Raw genomic sequence first — 24,341 nt, 5'->3', positions numbered from 1 at the left:
TCAGGGACCCACTTGAGGAGGCAGTCAGCCCGTTCTCAGATCTCCAGCTGCGTGCTGGGAGAACCACTGCTCTCCTCAAAGCTGTCAGACAGGGACATTTAAGTCTGCAGAGGTTACTGCTGTCTTTTTGTTTGTCTGTGCCCTGCCCCCAGAGGTGGAGCCTACAGAGGCAGGCAGGCCTCCTTGAGCTGTGGTGGGCTCCACCCAGTTCAAGCTTCCCAGCTGCTTTGTTTACCTAAGTGAGCCTGGGCAATGGCGGGCGCCCCTCCCCCAGCCTCGCTGCCGACTTGCTGTTTGATCTCAGACTGCTGTGCTAGCAATCAGCGAGACTCCGTGGGCGTAGGACCCTCTGAGCCAGGTGCGGGCTATACTCTCCTGGGGCACCGTTTCCTAAGCCCGTCGGAAAAGCACAGTATTCGGGTGGGAGTGGCCCGATTTTCCAGGTGCCGTCTGTCACCCCTGGAGGGGGAACTCCCTGACCCCTTGCGCTTCCCGAGTGAGGCAATGCCTCGCCCCTGCTTCGGCTGGCGCACGGTGCGCTCACCCACTGACCTGCGCCCACTGTCTGGCACTCCCTAGTGAGATGAACACGGTGCCTCAGATGGAAATGCAGAAATCACCCGTCTTCTGCGTCGCTCGCGCTGGGAGCTGTAGACCGGAGCTGTTCCTATTCGGCCATCTTGGCTCCTCCTCCCCCATAAACGTAATTTGAAAAGCTTTCCTTCTTCAATATCCCAGTACAGTCAAATAACATTGGAAAAAATGATTCCTTGAAAGTTTAACACAATTTTTCCATTTTTTGGTGGAGATGGCGGAATGTTGGCGGTAGTGTAATGGAATGGAGTCCCTTTTTGAACAACTTTCTCTGTCTCTTTTTCCCATAGTAATTAGCTTGTTTCAATTTTTTCAACTTTTCTCGAGCAAGTTTTCACATGACTTTTAATCATATTTTACCAATTATGTCCAATTTTTCAAAAAATATAGATTGGGGTAAAGTGACTTTGTAAGTACTTTTTAATCTTTTAATGTAACTGTGATTATTTTCCTTTATGAATTGTTGTTTTATACAGTTGTATTTTCTTTCTTTTTATTGATTGAATTAATAAAAAATTTAACAAGTTTATGTACCCCTTTTCCTACCCATGAAAGATTTCTTGAACTTGTTTATTAACTCTATATTTCTTTCTACTCAAATTTTGCTTTTATTATTACTTTTCTTATGGTTCCTTTTCTAATGTCTTGATTGGATCATTTAATTCCTTTGTTGTTGTTGATATACTCATTTAAGGCTGTGAATTCTTTTCTGAACACTGATTTAATCCATTTTTTAAAATGTGCTGCTTTCATTATCTCCTTTTTCTTCTCCTTCAGATATTCTTTAGTTTTAGTTTTCATTCTCTGTTTGGTCCAACCTTTTCTTAAGGATTTCTTTATTGGATTTTATTTTTAAAATCATGTTTCTTCAAATTGGGCTGTGATCATATATTATTGTTTGTATTATTTGTTCTTTTGAAGTTTGCTGAATTTCTGGTTTTATATATGCTATTTCTGGGCAGTGAATGTTTCATGGGCACTTAAGGAAGGTGCACAATGTCAATTGGTTCTACCTCTTGAAAAATATTGAGGTTTTTATCGCCTTTATTCTGCCACCTTAAATTTATATGGACTGAAAGTCACTAAAATCCACTGTTACCCTGTTTCTGACTATTTCTCTTTGAACGTCCTGTGCTTTTTGCTTTACATGTCAATGCTATATACTTGGGACATTCATTTTCATACCTATTACATCTTCTTGCACCCCTTATAAAATGCTCTTCTTTTCCTCATTTACTGACTTTTTTGAATTCAAACACATTTTATATTAAGATTATGATCCCTGCTTTATTTTCATTTACATCTGACTGGTATTCCTTTACCTTTCACCCTTTCTAATTAACTTGGTTTTGGCTGTATATTTTGGCATCAGCCTAGAGTTGTATTTTTTAGATCCAACCTGAAATTCTTTTCTTTTACTAGATGAGCTTGGCCCACTAGGCTTTATCATTATAAGTGTGTTTGGTACTAATTTTGTTCTATTATGTTATACTGTTTGCTTTTATTATTTTGAAATACCCTTTCACTGTAAGGGCTACATTTGTCTTTGTTTTGTATGCATGCTTCCTCTTATATTTTAGAAGATTTTTTTCTAGGGTTACTTTTACAATTGTAACTTTGTGTAGAGTTCTAACACACTGTTTTTAGTCAGTGTCTAGTAATTCCCTGGTATAAGCACAATGAAATTAGTATATTCCAGTTTCTTTTCCCTTTTCTCTTTCTCCTATACCATGTAATTTATTTGATTATGTTATATTAATCTTTCTTTTATACTGGTTTGTGTACTTATACCCCTATTATGTAATTTATCAGGTTTAAATAATATCTTTTAACATTCAGCTATAGAAGATGAGGAAATCAACACATACTTCCTCCTATCTCCTTTTTTTGCTAATTATAAACATTTTACCTTTTGAGATTTTAAAAACATTTACATTTTCTTTCATACTTATAATTTCCACAAATGTTTTAGTCTTAGACCTATAGTTAAATACATTTAAGATTAACCACCAGTTTATAGACTGCAGAGTTTCTATTTTTCTTTTTGTTGACTGAAGTCTGTTTCTTAAAAAAGCTTCTGTTAAAAAAAACAAAAACAAAACTCTGAAGTCTGCTTTTTTCAACAATGGCTAATGTTTGTAACTTTCCTTGAATTCTCAGATTGCCAGCTTAACTTTATATGTGAATATTATATTTGAATAATAGTCTAGATAGTTTTAACAATTTTGGATCACATTTTCTTTCCCCGGAGGCTGCAGGCATGTTTTTCATTATATTCCAGCTTTGGCTGTGACTTTGGAGAAACGATATGCTATCTTAATTTCTTTCCTTTAGAATTGACAGGATTTTGTTTGTTTGTTTGTTTGTTTTTTGACTAGGCTATGCACTTTTTAATCATTGATATTCAGTGATATTCCAGTGGTATGTAACAATGCTGGCATTCTGTATGAATGTTTCCTGGGACAAGGTGTGCACTTTTGAACTGTGAATTCAAGTGTTTCTGTAATTTTTTAATTAAAATTGAGTTTTAAATAATTGTTCTTTTTCACTTTTTTGATTTCCTCTTTTGGTAACTCTAATGTACATAGATGGGATCTCCTTTGTCTTTTCTCATATCTGTCATTTTCTCTCTTTTCTCATTTCATCTTGTCATCTTTTAAAATACTGTTCCTGCATCTGATTTTTTTCCATTGTATTGTTTCTAATATTGGTTTTTTTGGTGTAGTAATTTTACATTTCTTTAACATCTTTTCTTTCTTCTTCCAGCTCATATTTCTTATCTTTCTTGCAATCTCTTCCCTCAGCTCTTATATTTTTACTCTGTTTTCTTATTTTATACCGGAAAATGCCTTCTTAAGGTTTTTTGTTTGTTTTTTTTTTTAGAGAGGCTGAAATGTTTGGTAACAATTTTCTTTTTTATTATTATTAGTTTATTTTTTTAAGTTCTGGGATACATGTGCAGGACATGCAGGTTTGTTACATAGGTTAACATGTGCCGTGGTGGTTTGCTGCGCCTATCAACCCATCACCTAGGTATTAAGCCAAGCATGCATTAGCTCTTTTCCCTAATGCTCTCCCACTGGCCACCCTCCCGTGACAGGCCCCAGTGTGTATTGTTTCCCTCCCTGTGTCCATGTATTCTCATTGTTCAGCTCCAACTTACAAGTGAGAACATGCAGTGTTTGGTTTCCTGTTCCTGCATTAGTTTGTTGAGGATAATGGCTTCCAGCTTCATCCACGTCCCTGCAAAGGATACGATCTAATTCTTTTTCATGGCTGCATAGTATTCCATGGTGTATATGTACCACATTTTCTTTATCCAGTCTGTCTTTGATGGGCATTTGGGTTGATTCCATGTCTTTGCTAGGTAATAATTTTCATATGTTCAATGGCAGCATTCTTTGATGGAGTGAACTTTATCATCCATTTGTCTTTCTTGTTTATTTACCTCTTTTTTCTTGTAGAATCCTTGTTTATATGCTATGCAGGTTTGTTTTAATCCTTAAATGAAATGAGTTTTTGCCAAACTAGATATTCACAAGACGCTTGTATCTTGCAAGGCTAAGACATGTTTCAGACTAGCAGGAACCTACCTTGTGATTCAAAATTGGAGGTAAATTGTTTTAACTTTTACTTGTGTGTAATGAATACAGACAGGTAACTAGAACTGTTAGAACTGATGTATTTTTTTCTATCTTTTGCCTCCAGTTTTATGCTTTATCTATAGCCTGTGTACCTAAGTCTTCATTTAGCCTTTTCTCTGCTTCTTGAGTCCAATTCAGGATCACAGAGGATTATGGTGCCATACTTTACACCATATACCCATTATTGCAAACAAGAGCTTTGGTTTCGTTTTTTATTGATTGCCTCCGCCTACCCACCTTTTTTTTTTTTTAAAGAGAATTATACTCATTTAACCCTTCTACAGTCATGGATTTCCTCTCTCTGCTTCTTGTCACTCTCCTATTTGATCTTTACTGTTCTTGAATCCATCCAGTCTAGTTTATGTATTGGGGTTGTGGACATTTACTAGTTTCTTTGAAGATAGAATCTGTATGTTTATTTTTCTGCTTGTTTTGGAAAGAGGTAAGTTCTGAGAGGAGAATGTTTTGGATTTACTCGGCCATGTTCAAACCAGAAGTACACTTTTTGCTTATTTTTCCCAAGAGTTTGTCTTTCATAATCTTTACAAATAGGTTCTTGCAGCTGGGGGGTGGGTTGGAGGAGGGAGGTCCAGAGTGGTAATGTTACCTGTGCTTACACCTGCAAATAAAGTTATTCAGGTAAATGTAGTGACAGAGTAAACAAGTGTAGTGTGGCCTAAGGAGCACAAAATTCCTTACTTGTACAGAGGGAACGTGGCAGAGGGCTGGGCAAGTAGAAGGAGGTCTGTTTCTTTTTTTTTTTTTTTTTTGAGTAAATAAATTATTGGGAGGAGTGATTCTTTTCCTCCTTGGATGTTTCTTTGCAGGAACTCATGCAGCCAGAATCTGGGGCCAATGGAACATCCATCGCTGAGTTCATCCTGCTGGGCTTGGTGGAAGCGCCAGGGCTGCAGCCAGTTGTCTTTGTGCTCTTCCTCTTTGCCTACCTGGTTACGGTCGGGGGCAACCTCAGCATCCTGGCAGCTGTCTTGGTGGAGCCCAAACTCCACACCCCCATGTACTTCTTCCTGGGGAACCCATCAGTGCTGGATGTTGGGTGCATCAGCGTCACTGTTCCATCAATGTTGAGTCGTCTCCTGTCCCACAAGTATGCAGTTCCCTATGGGGCCTGCCTTACCCAGCTCTTCTTCTTCCGTCTGTTTGTTGGAGTGGACTGCTTCCTGCTGACCGCCATGGCCTATGACCGATTCCTGGCCATCTGCCGGCCCCTCACCTACAGCACCCGCATGAGTCAGACAGTCCAGAGGATGTTGGTGGCTGCATCCTGGGCTTGTGCCTTCACCAACGCACTGACCCACACTGTGGTCATGTCCGCACTCAGCTTCTGTGGCCCCAACGAGGTCAGTCACTTCACTGTGACCTCCCACAGCTCTTCTAGCTCTCCTGCTCCAGCGCCCAACTCAATGAGCTGCTGCTCTTTGCTGTGGGTTTTATAATGGCAGGGACCCCCATGGCTCTCATTGTCGTCTCCTATATCCACGTGGCAGCTGCGGTCCTGCGAATTCGCTCTGCAGAGGGCAAGAAGGAAGCCTCCTCCACATGTGGCTCACACCTCACGTGGTTGCCATATTCTATGTTTCAGGTATCTTTAACTGTATGCGACTAGGTCCAACCAAGCTTTCAGACAAGGGTAAAGCTGTTGGAATTTTCAACACCGTCATCAATCCCATGCTGAACCCAATCGTCTACAGCCTCAGAAACCCTGATGTGCAGAGTGCCATCTGGAGGATGCTCACAGGGAGGCGGTCACTGGCTTGAGGAGGTCTCAGTTGACCCTTTCTCCCTGTGTCTTGTACTAAAGGAAAAGTCTTCTAGAGCCAGAAACTAGGAAAAAAATGGTTCAGACCTGTTTCTGTTTCCATGGGCATAAGAAGGACTTTTTGTAGGGAATAATAGTTTTCATTTCTGAAAGCAGCCCTGTCCAATTATAAGCAATGAGTGTATAGGATCTGCCAAGCCAGCCCCTTAGACAAATTCAGCTTCAGGCACCGTGTTCTCTCCCTTCTGGCTAGAGGTGAAACCTAGGAAGCTGTGAGTGCTTACAGGTTCATGTCCCAGAAGGAATGACTCTTTGGTTGGTTACAGCCTGAGTTGCCAGAAGTACCCCAGATAATCCGCCCCCACCCCCAGAAGTCATATTTTTCCCTCAAGTTCAGGTGTGCTTGGTCTGTTTATAAAACATAGGTCTAGAGATTAGGATTGTTTTATTTCTCCCATCAGAACTCTAAAAGCAAAAGTAAAACAAAAAGAAACAAAAAAAAAAGTAGCTCTTTCTATTCCCATTAAACAAGGACCCCATAGCATAGACAGGGGACAGAGGGGAAGCTGTATGATTATGTATTCTCTAGTAATTCTGGAGCACCTGATACCTGTGTACAGCTCACAGACTTGTTTCTAAATGCTAAAACTCCTAATATGTATTATATATCTTATGTTACAAAAATGAATTTTCCTCATCTTTTTCTCCCATATGTTTCAAATTTTTTGAAAAGATAAGAATTTATAATCTAAGCATTATTTACATATTTCAAAAAAATCCAAGACTACTCAATATGAAAATTTCTCCAAAACTCTCACTCTTAGTCTCCAAACCTCCTTGGTGAGATAATCCATAACTATAAATGCAAGTCATATGGTGAGGAGTCACCCTGAATGTCCCTTCTCAGTAGGGGAGTGTGGCTCTGACCCAGAGCATTAGCTCAACTTGCTTGAAGTTAAACCAGCCATGATTTCGCTTTATCTTTTCAGCTTCCCATTTAGGACTCATTGCCTATTCCTGTCAACTCTGGTGTGCCACTGCTGTTTCCAAATGCATTTCCCTAAAACTTTCCTTTGACTGGCACCTGTGACTTGGCTTCTCCATAATATTTTATGGGGGTGAGGGATTGAATAGATGCGGTAAGATAGAGATAAAGAGAAAAGACACAAAAGAGGGAAGCAAAACAAGATTGGAGGAGGAGAGTTGGTGGGAAAGTGAAGTGGAAAGATGAGGAATAGGGAGAACTGGGAGAGAACTGCAAGTGGAGGGGGTTAGGACCAAACGTGGTACACAGAATGGGAAATGAGAAAGAATGGAGGAATTGGGTAAGATGCCTTGAGACTATTGAAAGATCAGAGGAAGAAAGTGGGGGCATAAAATAAGTGGGTCACACATGGGGCTTCCCATTCTATGCTTTCCAGCAATAACCAATTCCAGCAGTCCTGATGCCATCATTGTAGTCCGTCTTCTCTACTAAGAAGGAAGTGACTGATATTTTAAGTTATGCTAAGTGTACAAAAAAAAGTACACCAAGGACTCGTTTTCTCTTTCTCTAAACAGAGGTGCTCCTAGGATGTCAGGAAGGTTTACTAGATGAGAAAACACAGAAGAAAAGCTGGGTATTTTCTCCAGCTACATATCTAAAATGTCCTCAAAATTTGTGACGAACTGCCCAACTTAACACTCCCTACCTTTTGAGTCATGCTGGCTGACGGCGTCAATAGACACAGGAAAAAGATGCCTTTTTCTGATTCTTATTGCATCATCAGACAAACTTCAGGGACACAAAGAGTGAATCTCCTTCCAGGGTCAAGAAGACCGTTGGGGAAGACCTGGGATGTGGTTCTCATCTCATCCCTTCTCTCATTCATGATGCGCTTGACCTTGAATAAGCTGATTAGTTCCTCTGGGTCTGTTCTTGACCAAAAGCACTAGGTTATATTAAGCTTCTTCCACTGCGAATGTTCTGAGTCTCTTAGTTTGAATGAATAGAAAGACTGTATCTGTTTACCCTGAGAGAGCGACCACACCATCACTTCTTTTGCTACATTTAACACCTGCAGCAAAGCTGAGCCTGCTGTTTATCTCCAAAGATCTGGCGCCTCTGGCATTTCTTCTAGCTGGCTATTTACTTCAAACCTTAAGGAAAGATTTCTGTCTTGGCATTGTCACTAGGGTGGAATGGAGCAACTGGGTCCAGTGTCATGGAGAATGGCCAAAGGCCTGATTCCCAGGTCCCTGTTCACCCTCCAGGATCACAGGGTTTCTTTATCAATTTGGGAGATTCCATTTCATTTGGAATTTTTCTCCCCTTTTATATTTCAAACTGGAAATCTCCTTGCTACTTAAAAATTCTATTATACATGTAATACATCATGTTGTAAATGGACAGACAGTACAGAACATCACCATCCTTCCACACCATCCGCACATTAATCTTATCTTTAAAAGTAACTACTGTTAATAGTTTCATGTTTAGCTTTCCAGACAAATGAACACACACAAACACACACTCACACACACAAAAACACCCACATTCAAAATCATACTGTGTTGTAATCTGACTTTTCTCTGTCTGTATTATATAGTATAATTCTTACATGTGAGCCTACAAATCTATCTTACCCATTTTAAAGGCTGCATAATATTCCATTTATGTAAAATTATAATCTATTTAACCACACCCCTATTGATGTAATTTAGTTCCTATTTTTGCGACTGCCAATAATACTGAGATTAGTATTTATATATACATATTAATATCTGAAATTATTTCCAGTGGCTAAGTCCATGAACGTAGTTTGTGTGTTTGTGTATAAGTACATGTTCACTGTCAGAAATACAAATGCAAAGTTAAAGTTAATAAGTATTCTGCCTCTGTATTTGCCAAAAAATGTACAGCGTTTTACATCCAGATTGGCAGTGTATGTGAATGCTTGTTGCTTCACATCTTTGACCTCATTGGATGTTATATATATCTTTTTATATTTGAAAATTCGATGAAATATTGTATTATTTTTAATTTGAATTTCTTTGATTATGGGTGTGGTTGAATACATTTTTATGTACAGTCATGTGTCACTGTATGACGAGGATACATTCTGAGAAATGCATTGTTAGGTGATTGTGTTGTGTGAACATTGCTTACACCTGTGTAAGAGTGTACTTGCACAAACCTAGTGGTATGGCCTACTGAACACCTAGGCTATATGAAATAGTCTGTTAATAGCCTATTGCTGTGAGCACTGCCATGTATGCAGGCTTTGTTGACCAAAACATCATTATACAGCACATAACTGTATTTATCTGTTACTTGTATTTCTTCTTTGCAGATTTCTTTTTCTTTTTTTGTCTTTTTTTTTTTTTGCCCTTTTGGTGATAGTTTATCTTTTTGTAAATGATTGGTAGAAACCTTTTCTGTTTTAAAATGGTAATTCTTTGCCATATATGTTGCTAACATATTTCCTAATTTCCCATTTGTCTTTAATTTTGTTTAGAGTAACTGCTGCCCAAATTAATTTTATATTTTATGAACTTTATCTTCTTTGTTTTATGTCATGCTTAGGAAAAAGAGCTTTTTCATCTAAATGCTGTATAAATATGTATCTGATGTTTTTCTAGTATTTTTACATTTCCTTTTAAGTCAAATATTTAATATATTTAGAGTTTATTGTTATGTATGTTCTAATTTTTTCCCAGTAGATAACAATTGTCTCAACACAATAATTTTATTATTATAAAATTTAATAGAAGCTCGATTACATATACAGTATATTGATACTATATATATATAACAGAAAAACATAAATTCAGCCAAAGTAAAAATATTTTAACTGAGACCAATGCTGCCACCTACGAAGCAAGTTTGCAGTTCAAGCCTCGCCAAGAGAATTACCTGTCAAACATGGGAAATGACACGTGATAAATAATCTAATCGAGAATCTCCAGCAGAACTGAATATTCGTAATGTCCAGGATACAATCTAGAATTAATATATGAAGAATCAAGAAAATGCAACACATTCTGCAAAGAAAAGAAAATCCAGCAAGTCCAACTCTGAAATGAACTAGATGTTGACACTAACAGACGAAAATTTTAAATGGCTGTTATAATTACCCCAAATTAGGTAAAAAATTAAAACAAACATGTTTTCAAGGAATGAAAATCTCAGCGGAGATATAGACACAATACTGTGTACATATGGATGCAGAGTGGAAGGATAGAAAATGGAAAATCAGAAATGGGAGTGGGTGGGAGGGGGGTGGATGATGAGAATAAATTACTTAATGGGTACAATGTGCGTTATTTGAGTGATGGGAACCCTAAACACCCTGACCTGACCACTCTGCACTCTATGCATGTACCAGAAATGTGGGTGAGTGGGAGCGGGGTGGATGATGAGAAATTACTTAATGAGTACAGTGTACATTATTTGAGTGATGTCCCCATCCCAAGATCTCAAACTTTAAAGTCTCCTTTACCATATAAAGTAGATTCCAGGGTTTAGGTTGGATATCTCTGGGGCCCATTCTTCTACCTACCACAAGATGGATTAAAGACTTAAATGTAAGACCTAAAACCACAAAAATCCTAGAAGAAAATCTAGGCAGTACCATTCAGGTCATAGGCATGGGCAAGGACTTCATGTCTAAAACACCAAAAGCAATGGCAACAAAAGCCAAAACTGACAAATGGGATCTAATTAAAGAGCTTCTGCACAGCAAAGGAAACTATCATTAGAGTGAACAGGCAACCTACAAAATGGGAGAAAATTTTTGCAATCTATCCATCTGACAAAGAGCTAATATCCAGAATCTACAAAGAACTTAAACAAATTTACAAGAAAAAAACAACCCCATCAAAAAGTGGGCAAAGGATATGAACAGACACTTCTCAAAAGAAGACATTTATGCAGCCAACAAACATGAAAAAAAGCTCATCATCACTGGTCATTAGAGAAATGCAAATCAAAACCACAATGAGATACCATCTCACACCAGTTAGAATGGCTATCATTAAAAAGTCAGGAAACAACAGATGCTGGAGAAGATGTGGAGAAATAGGAATGCTTTTACATTGTTGGTGGGACTGTAAACTAGTTCATCCATTGTGGAAGACAGAGTGGTGATTCCTCAAGGATCTAGAACTAGAAATACCATTTGACCTACCAATCCCCTTACTGAGTATATACCCAAAGGATTATAAATCATTCTGCTATAAAGACACATGCACACGTATTTTTATTGTGGCACTGTTCACAATATCAAAGACTTGGAACCAACCCAAATGCCCATCAATGACAGACTGGATAAAGAAAATGTGGCACATATATACCATGGAATACTATGCAGCCATAAAAAAGGATGAGTTCATGTCCTTTGCAGGGACATGGATGAAGCTAGAAACCATGATTCTCAGCAAACTAACACAGGAACAGAAAACCAAACACCACATGTTCTCACTCATAAGTGGGAGTTGAATAATGAGAACACATGCACGCAGGGAGGGGAAGACCACACACGGGGGCCTGTTGGGGGGTGTGGGGCAAGGGGAGGGATAGCATTAGGAGAAATACCTAATGTAGATGACGGGTTGATGGGTGCAGCAAACCACCATGGCACGTGTATACCTATGTAACAAACCTGCACGTTCTGCACATGTACACCAGAACTTAAAGTATATTAAAAAAAGAAAATCTACTTCATAGAATTGTGAAGACTGATAGACTCCAGGCTTGTTACGTTCTTAGCATGTTACCATGTACATAACACACTCATAAATGGTTTCTGTTTGTCTGTTTTTTTGTTTTTTTTTTTGTTGAGATGGATTCTCACTCTATAGCCCAGGCTGCAGTGCAGTGGTGCGATCACGGCTCACTGCAGCCTCCACCTCCTGGGCTCAAGCGATCCTTTCATTTCAGCCTCCAGAGTAGCTGGGACTACAGGCCCGCACCACTGTGCCTGACAAATTTTTGTCATTTTTTGTAGGGATGGGGTTTTACCATGTTACCCAGGCTGGTTTTGAACTTCTGGGCTCAAGCGATCCCCGCCTCAGCCTTCCAAAGTGCTAAGATTACAAGTTTGAGTCACCACACCCAGCCACAGATACTCATAAATGTTATCAATTCATATGTAGATAAATTGTTGAACCTCTATTAGCAACTTAATGAATGTAATGTTCACAGCAGTGCTCTGTGAGGAAGGATATCTCATTTTACATATGAGCAAACTGAGGCCCCAAAACTGACTTTGCAGCTTGTGCAGAGTCAAACCACTAATAATCAGAAGAACAGGTTTGTCTATTCTGCTTTTTCTACTGCACCAGAATTCCCTGGTGGGAGAAGAAGGAGCCCTCTCTCTTAGGCAAGGGAACGTTGGCTGAGCATGTGTTAGTGGGAAGAGGAGTCAGAGGAACACACTCCTACACCTTCCCACAGCTTCTGTTCATGAACCTGCCACCTTCACCAGGCCTCTCAATTCCTAAGGGCCTGGCTTAGAAAATCGTGTTGGTAGGCAGCCTCCCAGGAGTCCTTCTAGCATCACAGGGCTCGTCTCCCACCACTTCCAGAATCATTATGGCCAGAATCATTGGCCCCCACTAATAAGGCCCCAAGAGAAAGCACCTCACTACTGAGGGCTCAACAGGAAACCGGCTTTGAAGAACACTTTCCCCTCTTATCTCCCTTCTGGGGCCTCTTCCTCCTCCCTCCCCAGGTCCAAGACAAGTTGAGGAATTGGCTTGTCTCTGCTCAAATGCTCTGGCTGACATCTGGGAAAGAAAATGTCTCCTTAGAAAGCCCATATAGAGTCTCCAGCTGCACCTCTCCCTTCCTGGGGGACTTGGAGGACATGGGCAAGTCCTGTAGGCCTCAGTGACCCACCGTTAAGCAGAGCGGACATCATCTGCCATAACAACCTGCCCACAAAGCCAGGGCTAGAGGCAAAGCCTTCCTTGTGAGAAAGTCTAAATACCAGAAGGGGTGAAGCATCATTGCCATGAGTATGAAGGGCCTTAGATGTCTCCTCTTCCATGTCTCTCTCCCCATCTTTCTCTCTCCTGGGAGCGCTACTTTCTGAGTGCCCCAGAGGAGAATGCTGTAGTGAACGCAGCCCTGTACAGAGAAGACAGCAGCTCGAGTCCTCTCATTTCTCAGACATTAGCCCCTCACTGGCTCTCCGGGAGGATAACTGGGTCTGCGCAGCTCCTCCCCTTCTTTCCTGAAGAAACCTCAGTGGCTTCCGTGCCCTTTCCAGGGTGAGTGTTCTCCTGAGTCCCTCTGCTCCTACAAGATAGAGAAGGGGCTTCTGTTGCCATCAGCTTAGTAAGCCTGATGCCATGGATGCCCCTGACAGGGAAAGCCATTTAGGGGAAGATCTGGGACTATAGCCCAGAGGTCCTGGGTTCTTTTGTGTTTTTTTCCCGTGCTCTCCTCTCTCAGATGAAGCCTGCTGCCTGTTAGCATGAGTGTGAGGAGACTTGCTCAGACCAGTTCACTGCCTGCACCCGCCGCATCAGGCAGCCCGGAGCCCTCACTCCAGCGAAGTCCTTGAGCCTCATCATGTTGGGCACATGAGGGATGGGCTGGAGTTCCAGAGCAGGGAGCTGTCACAGCTCGTAAGGGGAGCCTCGAGAGTGGTCGTGCAGGAGGGCTCCCCAGTGGGCCTCGTGGGGACCCTGTCAGACCCTCTGGGTGTCTCAGGGTGACCTGAGGTCATCCCAGAATCCCCGTGGTTTTAAGCAATTGCATCTCTAGCTGTCTGAGGGTTGGCAACAGCTGCTTAGTGGTTCTTCTACCCCTGACCATGACTTACTTGTCTGTAAGGTGTGGCCCCTCCTAAGGGCCGTATTGTTTTGGGAGGTTTAAGTAAAAAGAAGCATGTGGATTGGTCCATGACTTGCTGGTCCCATTAACACAAAGGAGTCCCTGCCACAACCTTGCACCCTGCACTTACCTGTACCTCCCCTAAAGCACACTAAGCCATGATAAATTCCAGTGTGTCCAGAAAGTCTTCCTTGAGAACTCTAGCTCATACTGATGATATCGTACACATTTTAACCATCCGTTTATTTAAGAAATATTGGGTACCGACCGGGCGCGGTGACTTACGTCTGTGATCCCGGCACTTTCGGAGGCCGAGGTGGGTGGATCACCTGAGGTCAGGAGTTCAAGACCAGCCTGATCAACATGGAGAAACCCTGTCTCTACTAAAAATGCGAAGTTAGCTGGGCGTGGTGGTGCATGCCTGTAATCCCAGCTACTCAGGAGGCTGAGGTAGGAGAATCACTTGAACCCAGGAGGCAGAGGTTGCAGTGATCCAGGGTCACACCATTGCACTCCAGCCTGGGCAAAAAGAGTGAAACTCTGTCTCAAAAAAAGAGAAAAAAGAAATATGAAATATTGGGTACCTATGTTTAAAGTGTTGTGATGATTATTGCTATTGAAAATGAATCAAACATGTATTCTGTCCTTAAGTCACTTACAGAGACAGACTCTATAAAGAAGTGACTCACCTAAAATGTAAACAGTCATAAATTCCAAGAAATGGTGTATATTGATAGTTTAGGGGATGAGGAGAGAGAGATAGAAATAGATACAGAGAGAAGAGGAGAGAAGAAGAGAGGAAGAAAGAGAAAGAGATTCTTTTTAGGTGGAGAAGTTTCAAGGAAGAATTAATTCATCAATCAGCATTGGAGTCTAGTTGTGAAATATCTGGGCATGTGCCGTTGGAGGGAAACCATTGCAGGTGGGGAAAACAGCATGAGCAAGGAGCTGGAAAATCACAGGGTTGCAATCCAATGCTTGTGTTAAAATGGACCTGACAGGAAAAAGGGAGGTAGTCAACTATCCTTTAATATAACATATGTAAAGAGCTCTCACCCTTTGATTTGTTGATTTGCAAAGCATTATCATTTACCAACTCTGTCAATGATAATTAGGCCAGAGGATGATTTCTGCCCTCCTCCAAGTCATGTGATCTTAGAACTTTAAGGACCTCTTGGAGATCACTGCATCCACATTCTCATCCATGTGGCATCCCCTCTGCAGCTTCCCCGTGGCCTGAGCACACGCAGTGGAGACCTCATTTGGAAGGTTGGTCATCGAGACAGCCTCACATTGGAGACATCCCCTTGCTGTAGAGACTCCAGTGAGTGCACGTTATCCACATGAAACTGCGGGTCAGTCTTTAGAGACTACCTTGACTCTTTTTTGAGACAGAGTCTCAGACGGAGTCACCCAGGCTGGAGTGCAGTAGCGCAATCTCGGCTCACTGCAACCTCTGCCTCCCGGATTCAAGCGATTCTCCTGCCTCAGCCTCCTGAGTAGCTGGGACTACAGGCGCCCGCCACCACACCCAGCTAAGTTTTTGTATGGAATGGGGTTTCACCTTGTTAGCCAGGATGGTCTCAATCTCCTGACCTCGTGATCCACCTGCCTCGGCCTCCCAAAGTGCTGGGATTACAGGTGTGAGCCACCGTGACTGGCTGAGATTACCTTGACTCTAAGCCTAGGTGGAGGAGTCTTTGTGGAAGTGGCTGGATGATCTAAAAAGGCTGGTGACCTTCATGTCCTGTATGGAGAAAAACAATGAAGAGGGAAACAAGAAGCCATCATCATGCCTCCCAGGCTGCAAATCTGGCAGAGTTCTCTGTCCTGGCTGGGCGTTACAACCACCTGGGAGGCGCTAAGGAAACACCCATACCCAGGTACCACCATTTAAACCAATTAAATCAAAATTCTTGGTGAAAGGCCTGAGCATCAGTATTTTCTTCTTAAAGCATCCCAGGTGATTCCAATAAGCATGGGAACTAAGAATCTAATTTAACAGAGTTGGAAATTGAGGCTGGAAATACCACCAAACCTTTGCAAGGTATCTTAAATTTTTGTAACTTTTCTATGTGTCATTTTATAAAGTATTTCCTCCTCTCCCTTCAAGGTTATCAGTAAAAGTAAAATGAGAGAAAACAAAACAAAACAAACAAAAAAAATACTCTTAATTTGAGGGAGTGGCAAGAAAGAGTTAGTCATTGGAAGTATCTGCCCAGTTAAATGCTAAGACAGCAGTGATCAGGTGGGTGCTTTAAAAAAATCCTGATGCTATCTCATTGTGGTTTTGATTTGCATTTCTCTGATGGCCAGTGATGGTGAGCATTTTTTCATGTGTTTTTTAGCTGCATAAATGTCTTCTTTTGAAGTGTCTGTTCATGTCCTTCGCCCACTTTTTGATGGGGTTGTTTGCTTTTTCTTGTAAATTTGTTTGAGTTCATTGTAGATTCTGGATATTAGCCCTTTGTCAGATGAGTAGGTTGCGAAAATTTTCTCCCATTTTGTAGGTTGCCTGTTCACTCTGATGGTAGTTTCTTTTGCTGTGCAGAAGCTCTTTAGTTTAATTAGATCCCATTTGTCAATTTTGGCTTTTGTTGCCATTGCTTTTGGTGTTTTAGACATGAAGTCCTTGCCCATGCCTATGTCCTGAATGGTAATGCCTAGGTTTTCTTCTAGGGTTTTTATGGTTTTAGGTCTAACACACCAGTTAGAATGGCAATCATTAAAAAGTCAGGAAACACTAAAATAGAATACAATAAAATGGAATTTTTTGACTCTGCTATAGGATACTTGAAAATGTTTAGCAAATATAGAACTAAAGTGTTTTAAAAAAATGTAGCTAGTATGCATACATTTGTGGGAAACTAGAATCTAGCTTTCTGATCACTGTTATTCATGTGTTATTGTCTGCCACTTAAATCTCATGCTCTTATCTTACAGAGGAATTATAATTGAGCCTAAATTTTAAAATTTGTACATACCATTGAGATATTTGTTTCAAAATCACTAAGATTATAACACGAGACATTATGAGAGCTTCCTGGGCCCCCAAAGATTGTTACAAATAAAATCACCCTATGTACTTAACTTGTGGTTGAGTCATATCTTTCACTGTTATGTTCATTGTGAAAACCATGTACATTAAATTAAGACATTTGTGAGATTCATGGAGTTCTGGTTTTGCAATGTTTTTTAAAAAAACATACCCCTCCTTGTGACTGTTGGGTTCTTATACAGATTTAATTTTTAAAATTAATTTTATATATATATATATATATATATTTTTTTTTTGAGATGGAGTCTTGCTGTGTCACCAGGCTGGAGTGCAGTGGCGTGATCTTGGCTCACTGCAACCTCCACCTCCCAGGTTCAAGCGATTTTCCTGTCTCAGCCTCCCAAGTAGCTGGGTCTACAGGTGCACGCCATCATGCCCAGCTAATTTTTGTATTTTTAATAGAGACAGGATTGCACCATGTTGGCTAGGATGGTCTCAATCTCTTGACCTCTTAATCTGCCCTCCTCAGCCTCCCAAAGTGCTGGGATTACAGGCGTGAGCCACCATGCTCGGCCTACAATATTTTAATTAAATAATTTTTCTAGCACCTATTCTATGAAGGTAAACAGGATAATATGGTGCTTTAGTTTTTCTTCTAAATTATATAGTTAACATTATATGTGCCCCAAAGTTATGTTAACACTTTCTCTAAATTAAGTAATAAATAGCAGCTAGGAAGTTTACAATCCAGATACTATTTTATTACTCTAACAATATGTGACATTTAAGACTCAACATTTTTAGTAAAACTAATATTATTTCCAGATGATGTAGTCTACCATATCAAGACTTCAATATATTCTTTCTTGAGATGGTGATATATAAGAGTATTCAGGAAGGGTTATATTATCTTAGTACCTGGTAAGCTTCTAACAGTTATAAAATAAATGAAACTTCAGGTTAATCTTTTCTGTTGTTTAATGATTTTGTGTAGGTCAATGAACCCTGAAATAGGACTTCCTATGAAAAAAAGTTCCTGAAGTCGAAGTATCTGTGATAATGTAATAGCTAGAGATTTTTTTGTCTGTTCTGGTTTCAAATACTGAGGTTGCTTAGTATTACTCACATACATGAGTTTCTCACTATGCACCAAATTGAGATTGAATTTAACATTGTAATAAGCAGCTCACAAAAATAAAATTTAGCATCATTTGGAAAAAAAAAAAAGTCAGGAAACAACAGGTGCTGGAGAGGATGTGGAGAAATAGAAACAATTTTACATGGTTGGTGGGACTGTAAACTAGTTCAACCATTGTAGAAGTCAGTGTGGCAATTCCTCAGGGATCTAGAACTAGAAATACCATTTGACCCAGCCATCCCGTTACTGGGTATATACCCAAAGGAGTATAAATCATGCTGCTATAAAGACACATGCACACGTATGTTTATTGTGGCACTATTCACAATAGCAAAGACTTGGAACCAACCCAGATGTCCAACAATGATAGACTGGATTAAGAAAATGTGGCACATATACACCATGGAATACTATGCAACCATAAAAAATGATGAGTTCATGTCCTTTGTAGGGACATGGATGAAATTGGAAATCATCATTCTCAGTAAACTATCGCAAGGACAAAGAACCAAACACCGCATGTTCTCACTCATAGGTGGGAATTGAACAATGAGAACACATGGACACAGGAAGGGGAACATCACACTCTGGGGACTGTTGTGGGGTGGGGGGAGGGGGGAGGGATAGCATTAGGAGATATACCTAATGCTAAATGACGAGTTAATGGGTGCAGCACACCAGCATGGCACATGTATGCATATGTAACAAACCTGCATATTGTGCACATGTACCGTAAAACTTAAAAGTATTAAAAAAAAAAAAATCCTGATGCTGCTGGGCGCGGTGGCTCATGCCTGTAATCCCAGCACTTTGGGAGGCTAAGGCGGGTGGATCACGAGGTCAAGAGATTGAGACCATCCTGGCCAACATGGTGAAACTCCATCTCTACTAAAAATACAAAAAAATTAGCTGGATGTGGTGGTGCATGCCTGTAGACCCAGCTACTGAGGAGGCTGAGGCAGGAGAATCTCTTGAACCCGGGAGGCGGAGGTTGCAGTGAGCCAAGATCCTGCCACTGCACTCCAGCCTGGTGACAGAGGGAGACTCCATCTCAAAAAAAAAAAAAAAAAAAAAAAAAAAAATCCTGATGCCTGGGTATTATCTTGAGAGATTCTGAATGGCCTGTGGGTAAATTCTGGACAACAGGAGTTTTGGGGGCTCCCACATAAATCTAATGTGCAGCCAAGGTTGAGACTGGCTGTAAGACACTTGTTCCATGATTGTGAGTACATTTTCCCTTGACTTCCCTAGTCAGTGCTTACCAGCGGCTGAGGAGCTGCTGATAATGCCGGCTTCTTGCTTTTAAAGTCCCACCTAAACACTACACAGTCAGCCTGCCCGGATGGCTTCTCATTCAGTCCTGCCTCTTCTGCTTTTCAGATCTTAGTGAGACCAGTTAAGACCGTGCCACCAACCTGTGCACTCAATTCCCACTTTTATGAACAAAGGATTTAAAAATCATTTTGGTGACCATACCCCCAGGCAGTCTTATCAGTCATGCTGTTGCTACAGTGTTTCTAATTTCTGGAACCTCCTTAATCATTCTTGCCTCTGCATTTCACTGCCCCAGCTCAGGCAATCATCACTGTTCCCCTCCAGCTGCTTCCCATCCTCTGATTCCGGTCTATTCTATGCAAGGGAGTAACATTGCTTTTAAAGAACCTCTGGCCTGGCTTATTCCATGGGCAATAGGGACATTGATGTTTTTTGAGTTGGATATAAAATCTGAAAGATGGGCTGGGTGCGGTGCCTCACACCTGTAATCCCAGCACTTTGGGAGTCCGAGGCGGGCGGATCACGAGGTCAGGAGATTGAGACCATCCTGGCTAACACGGTGAAACCCCGTCTCTACTAAAAATACAAAAAAATTAGCCGGGTGTGGTGGCGGGCACCTCTAGTCCCATCTATACTGGAGGCCGAGGCAGGAGAATGGCGTGAACCCAGGAGGCGGAGCTTGCAGTGAGCCGAGATCGTGCCACTGCACTCCAGCCTGGGCAACAGAGCGAGACTCCGTCTCAAAAAAAAAAAAAAAAACTGAAAGATGACTTCAACGTGGTTTTCCAAGTACATGCCTTCTTCATTTCAGGACGTATCATTAGAGCCATTGGTCAATCTACCGTGCCTAAATCAAGGACAAGGGAAGAACAGTGGCTGTGCAATGCAGAATCTAACTGCACCTGGCAGCAACCAACCCACAGGCTATGATCACAGCTTTGGTTTTAGAGAGGAGTAGCAGATAATACACACAGCAAAACATCATTTTACAGTAAGTCGTTAGTCAAAGTCCAGTGTAGGGGCTTAAGTAACAATAACATTAACAATTTATTGAACAAGGAATGTTGAATTGATACTTCAGAGTGTGGTCCCTCACCTTGGAGAAATGTACTCGGCTGGTCTTTCTGACATCCACAATCATGGATACCTTCTCTCTGATTCTTGCTACAGATTTGCTTGACCTTTATTATGTCTAGAAGCCTTTAAACCTAGGTGTTTTTGTTTTGTTTTGTTTTGTTGAGACGGAGCCTCGCTCTGTCACCCAGCCTGAAGAGCAATGGTGCAGTCTTGGCTCACTGCAACCTCCACCTCTCGGGTTCAAGCGATTCTCCTGCCTCAGCCTCCTGAGTAGCTGGGATTACAGGTGCCCGCCATCACGCTCGGCTAATTTTTGTAGTAGAGACGTGGTTTCACCATGTTGGACAGGCTGGTCTCAAACTCCTGATCTCAGATGATACACCCGCCTTGGCCTCCCAAACTGCTGGGATTACAGGTGTGAGCCACCACTCCCGGCCTAGGTTATGTTTTTAAATGCATTCTAGTTTCTCTGGATTTCTGTTTTGAAACCTGCTTATTACTTTGGGATGATCCCTCAGAGAGCAATAGGAAAATTTCATCTAAATCTAACTATATTCATAGAGGAAGCCTTGTATGTTTTTTAAAACAAAGTTTTTGTCTATATTTAAGGTACATAACATGATGTTATGAGATACTTGCAGTTAGTAAAATGGTTACTATAGTGAAACAAATTAACATATTCATCATCTCACATAGTTACCCATTTCCCCCCTGTGGCGAGGACAGCTGTAATCTACTCAGCAAAAACCCTGAATGCAATACACTTTATTAACTATAGTTCTCATGTTGTTCCAAGTATTCTGACCTTTTCAGCTAGCAGAGGATGAGAGGGACAAGGTGGTGGCGGCATTGGCATCTCAAGCAAGAGCAAGGTAAAGGCATTGAAGTGATGCAGGAGGTCAACAAGTGAGGGACGGCCTGGGGACTCGCCGTGGGGGCTTTGAACATAAGTGGTTTAAAATGTTAATGTTGAATAAGTGAACTGAGTGAACTGTTACCTCCCCTCCTGGGATATGTCCTTACAGAAACTCATGGAGCCAGAAGCTGGGACCAACAGGACCGCTGTTGCTGAGTTCATTCTACTGGGCCTAGTGCAAACAGAAGAGATGCAGTCTGTGGTCTTTGTGCTTCTCCTCTTTGCCTATCTGGTCACAATTGGGGGCAACCTCAGCATCCTGGCAGCTGTCTTGGTGGAGCCCAAACTCCACACCCCCATGTACTTCTTCCTGGGGAACCTATCAGTGCTGGATGTCGGATGTATCACTGTCACTGTTCCTGCAATTTTGGATCGTCTCTTGTCCCACCAGCGTACAATTTCCTATGATGCCTGCCTCTCCAAGCTCTTCTTCTTCCACCTTCTGGCTGGGATGGACTGCTTCCTGCTGACCGCCATGGCCTATGACCGATTCCTGGCCATCTGCCGGCCCCTCACCTACAGCACCCGCATGAGTCAGACAGTCCAGAGGATGTTGGTGGCTGCGTCCTGGGCTTGTGCTTTCACTAGCGCACTGACCCACACTGTGGCCATGTCCGCACTCAGCTTCTGTGGCCCCAACGAGGTCAGTCACTTCTATTGTGACCTCCCACAGCTCTTCCAGCTCTCCTGCTCCAGCGCCCAACTCAATGAGCTGCTGCTCTTTGCTGTGGGTTTCATTATGGCAGGCACAGCTTTGGTTCTCATCGTCACCTCCTACAGCCACGTGGCAGCTGCAGTTCTACGAATCCGTTCAGTGGAGGGCCGGAAGAAGGCCTTTTCTACCTGGGGCTCCCACCTCACTGTGGTCTGTCTTTTCTATGGAACAGGCATCTTCAACCACATGAGACTGGGTTCAGAGGAGGCTTCAAACAAGGATAAAGGGGTTGGAGTTTTCAACACTGTCTTTTCTATGGAACAGGTATCTTCAACCACATGAGACTGGGTTCAGAGGAGGCTTCAAACAAGGATAAAGGGGTTGGAGTTTTCAACACTGTCTTTTCTATGGAACAGGTATCTTCAACCGCATGAGACTGGGTTCAGAGGAGGCTTCAAACAAGGATAAAGGGGTTGGAGTTTTCAACACTGTTATCAACTCTATGCTGAACCCTCTTATCTACAGCCTCAGAAACCCTGATGTTTAGGGTGCTCTGTGGCGAATATTTTTGGGGAGGAGATCACTGACCTGAGAAGTGATGGGGTCCCTCCTTTTGTGCCTTTTCTGGACTGAGAAAAATTCCCCATGAAGACAGCAACCAGGAAAAATTCAGCCACAACTATTTTTCCTGTCTCCTGATGCTTGAAGATCGGTGTTACGTATTTGTCCTACTAGGAAACCCTACATAATTTATTCATTCAAGAAATACTTATTAGATTACCTCTATGATCTGGACAGTCTTCCAAGGCATTGGTGAACAAAATGGACAAAAGTCTCTGCACTCATGCAACTCACATGCTATAAAAGTAGACAAGCATCATATATACCGCATGATGATAATTTCTATAGAGATGAACAAAGATGTTAATATGAAGTCAGGTTCTGCCAAGCAAGCCCTGTGGGCAAGTTTTACCCTGTTTTTGGCTGTGCCTACTTTCTGGGTAGAGTTAAAGCCTTGTAGTTCTGTGTGCCTGGAAAGTAACGTCCTACAAAGAATGTCCAGTCGGTCAGTCACAGCCTAAGTGACCAAGGGTATTTCTGCAATATTTCTTTCTGGTTAGGACGTGAGATTCCCTGCAGATCAGAATAGGGGAAATTTTTTGTTTGTTTGTTTTGTTTTGTTTTGTTAAAATCTTGTTAAAAAGTTTAAAAAACCAAAACCATAGGCCTAGTGCAATGGATTCTTTCATTCATTTGTTTGCCTTTCACCTTCATTTTCTTCTCTCCGCTACCACTTAAGAATCCTGCAGGATGTTGGCCGGGCACGGTGGCTCACGCCTGTAATCCCAGCACTTTGGGAGGCTGAGGCGGGCGGATCACGAGGTCAGGAGATCGAGACCATCCTGGCTAACATGGTGAAACCCCGTCTCTACTATAAATACAAAAACAAAATCAGCCGGGCGTAGTGGCAGGCGCCTGTAGTCCCAGCTACTCTGGAGGCTGAGGCAGGAGAATGGCATGAGCCCGGGAGGCGGAGCTTGCAGTGAGCCAAGATCCAGCCCCTGCACTCCAGCCTGGGCGACAGAGCGAGACTCCGTCTCAAAAAAAAAAAAAAAAAAGAATCCTGCTGGATGTTTAGGGAACAGGAAAGGTCTAGAGAGGAAAAGAGCCCACTAAATTAAAACTACATTCATACATATATGATATATCTTAAGGTCATAAAAGGAATGTTTCATCTCCATTCCCTGTCGTGCCTGTTTCTCTCATTTAATGTCACCTTCCTCACACATATGATAAAGTTTTTGAAAGAGTAAATGTTTATATTGCAATCAGGTCCTTAGAATTTTCTATATATCCAATATAACCTTCTCCTCCAAAGTCTTACTTAGCTCTCTCAAAGCTCCTTGCTTAGAAAATATATACCCATAAATGTAGTTCCTGGAAAGGGGGGATGCATGCATGCCTGTCTTCCTTCCTTCCCAGTGTAAATATATTTATTTTTAAAATTATTCAGAATGTTATACCTAATAGTGGAAACATTCAGACGATATTATTTTGTCAAGTAGGAAATAAAAATCCAAATGTTCCTTCACTGCACCAGAAATCACACTGTTCAGAGTTAATGCCTCTGAAAATTGTTGTGTTTTTTCCTCTAGCGATTTCCTGTGTATATGATATGCCCATTTCACATCAGTAGAACCATACCGTTCTGTGATCTGCTTCTTGTTTTTCCTGCACGTTATGCAATACAATCTTTTACATAATGAAGTCTAACATCCTGCTTTATCTGTTTTAATGGTGGCACAGTATATCATTAAACATATAAGCCACAATTTCTTTCATTAAACTTCTATTTATATAATTTGGGTTATTTTCAATTGTTTTGCAACAACAATGTTGTGATGAATATTCTTACAGTGCTGTCTTTCCAAATCTCTAGAA

General features: G+C 41.5%; 1 protein-coding gene and 1 pseudogene across 2 annotated transcripts; both read left to right on the top strand.

Annotated features, from left to right (window-relative positions):
• The first annotated feature begins 5,071 nt into the window (after positions 1 to 5,071).
• LOC129018072 (olfactory receptor 3A1-like) lies at positions 5,072 to 6,017 on the top strand (annotated as a pseudogene).
• Positions 6,018 to 21,079: 15,062 nt separating this feature from the next.
• LOC129018076 (olfactory receptor 3A2) lies at positions 21,080 to 22,581 on the top strand. Of its 2 annotated transcripts, none has more exons than XM_054459265.2 (2): positions 21,080 to 22,223; positions 22,316 to 22,581. In XM_054459265.2, exons 1-2 carry the CDS (start codon positions 21,342 to 21,344, stop codon positions 22,331 to 22,333), a joined length of 900 nt encoding a protein of 299 aa, XP_054315240.2. In that variant the 5' UTR covers positions 21,080 to 21,341; the 3' UTR covers positions 22,334 to 22,581. The 2 variants fall into 2 exon arrangements, with proteins under 2 accessions (XP_054315240.2, XP_054315239.2); XM_054459264.2 differs by having other exon boundaries at positions 21,080 to 22,166; positions 22,351 to 22,446.
• The last annotated feature ends 1,760 nt before the right edge of the window (positions 22,582 to 24,341 follow it).

This window comes from Pongo pygmaeus, chromosome 19 (genome assembly GCF_028885625.2).
Source record: "Pongo pygmaeus isolate AG05252 chromosome 19, NHGRI_mPonPyg2-v2.0_pri, whole genome shotgun sequence".
In the NCBI taxonomy this organism is placed as follows: Eukaryota; Metazoa; Chordata; class Mammalia; order Primates; family Hominidae; genus Pongo; species Pongo pygmaeus.
The sequence above is the reverse complement of the archived record's forward strand: the minus strand, read 5'-3'. Positions and strand labels throughout refer to the sequence as shown.

Coding starts and splice junctions, on each gene's coding strand:
- LOC129018076 (XM_054459264.2), top strand. CDS start 21,342: ATGTCCTTACAGAAACTCATGGAGCCAGAAGCTGGGACCAACAGGACC. Junction 22,167..22,350: donor TGAGACTGGGTTCAGAGGAG/GCTTCAAACAAG, acceptor GGTTCAGAGGAG/GCTTCAAACAAGGATAAAGG.